We start from the raw sequence: 612 nt of genomic DNA, 5'->3' as shown, positions 1-612 counted from the left end.
AGCAGCAGCAGCAGCAGCTGCTGCTGCTGCCGCAGCCCAAGGCAAACAAGAAGAAGCGCCAGCAGCACCAGCGCGGCCCCCACCACCAACACCTCACGCGCCTGCTGCAGCCACACTCGCGCCCGGTCTTTTCGATTTGCTGCTTCGCTGCTGCAGTAGCAGCAGCAGCAGCAAACCCTACGCACTCCCCGGAAGCGCCAGAAGCAGCAGCAGCAGCAGCAGCAGATCCTGTTGCTGCTGCTCCCCACCTCCTCATCCTTACAACCAGCTTGGACCGCCACCTTGTCTTGTCTGCTCTGCCGCTGTCTCCCGATGCTGCAGCTGGGCGAGGTCGGGGGGACGCAGCTGCAGCTGCTGCTGCAGCAAACGAGGCCCCTGCAGAAGAGGCAGCAGCTGCAGCAGCAGCAGCAACTGCCGCAGATGGGGAGCCTGCTGCTGCAGTCCCCGGCAGCAGCCCTGCTGCTGCGAAGTCCGACTTGCCTCCTGCGGCAGCATCGCCAGCGGAAGCCTCTTCTCCCGAGTCTGGGTCAGCAGCAGCAGCAGCAGCAGCTGCTGCTGCTGCTGCTGCAGACTCGGAAGAAGAGGCAGCCGCTGGCGATGCTGCCGCAGGAG

At 65.4% G+C, this 612-nt stretch overlaps 1 protein-coding gene across 1 annotated transcript in view; it reads left to right on the top strand.

The window, feature by feature from the left end:
• Positions 1-612, top strand: part of ETH_00032975 (uncharacterized protein) — a gene marked incomplete at both ends in the record, with an annotated part of 6,362 nt that overhangs the window by 1,323 nt on the left and 4,427 nt on the right. Inside the window, one exon of the mRNA XM_013372708.1 lies at positions 157-612. Within this exon, the coding sequence (XP_013228162.1) occupies positions 157-612 (456 nt within the window). The remainder of the gene's footprint in view (positions 1-156) is intronic.

This window comes from Eimeria tenella, genomic scaffold (assembly GCF_000499545.2).
Source record: "Eimeria tenella Houghton genomic scaffold, Eth_scaff104, whole genome shotgun sequence".
NCBI lineage: Eukaryota > Apicomplexa > Conoidasida > Eucoccidiorida > Eimeriidae > Eimeria > Eimeria tenella.
Note: the sequence above shows the minus strand (reverse complement) of the source record. Positions and strands in the feature narration are given on the sequence as shown.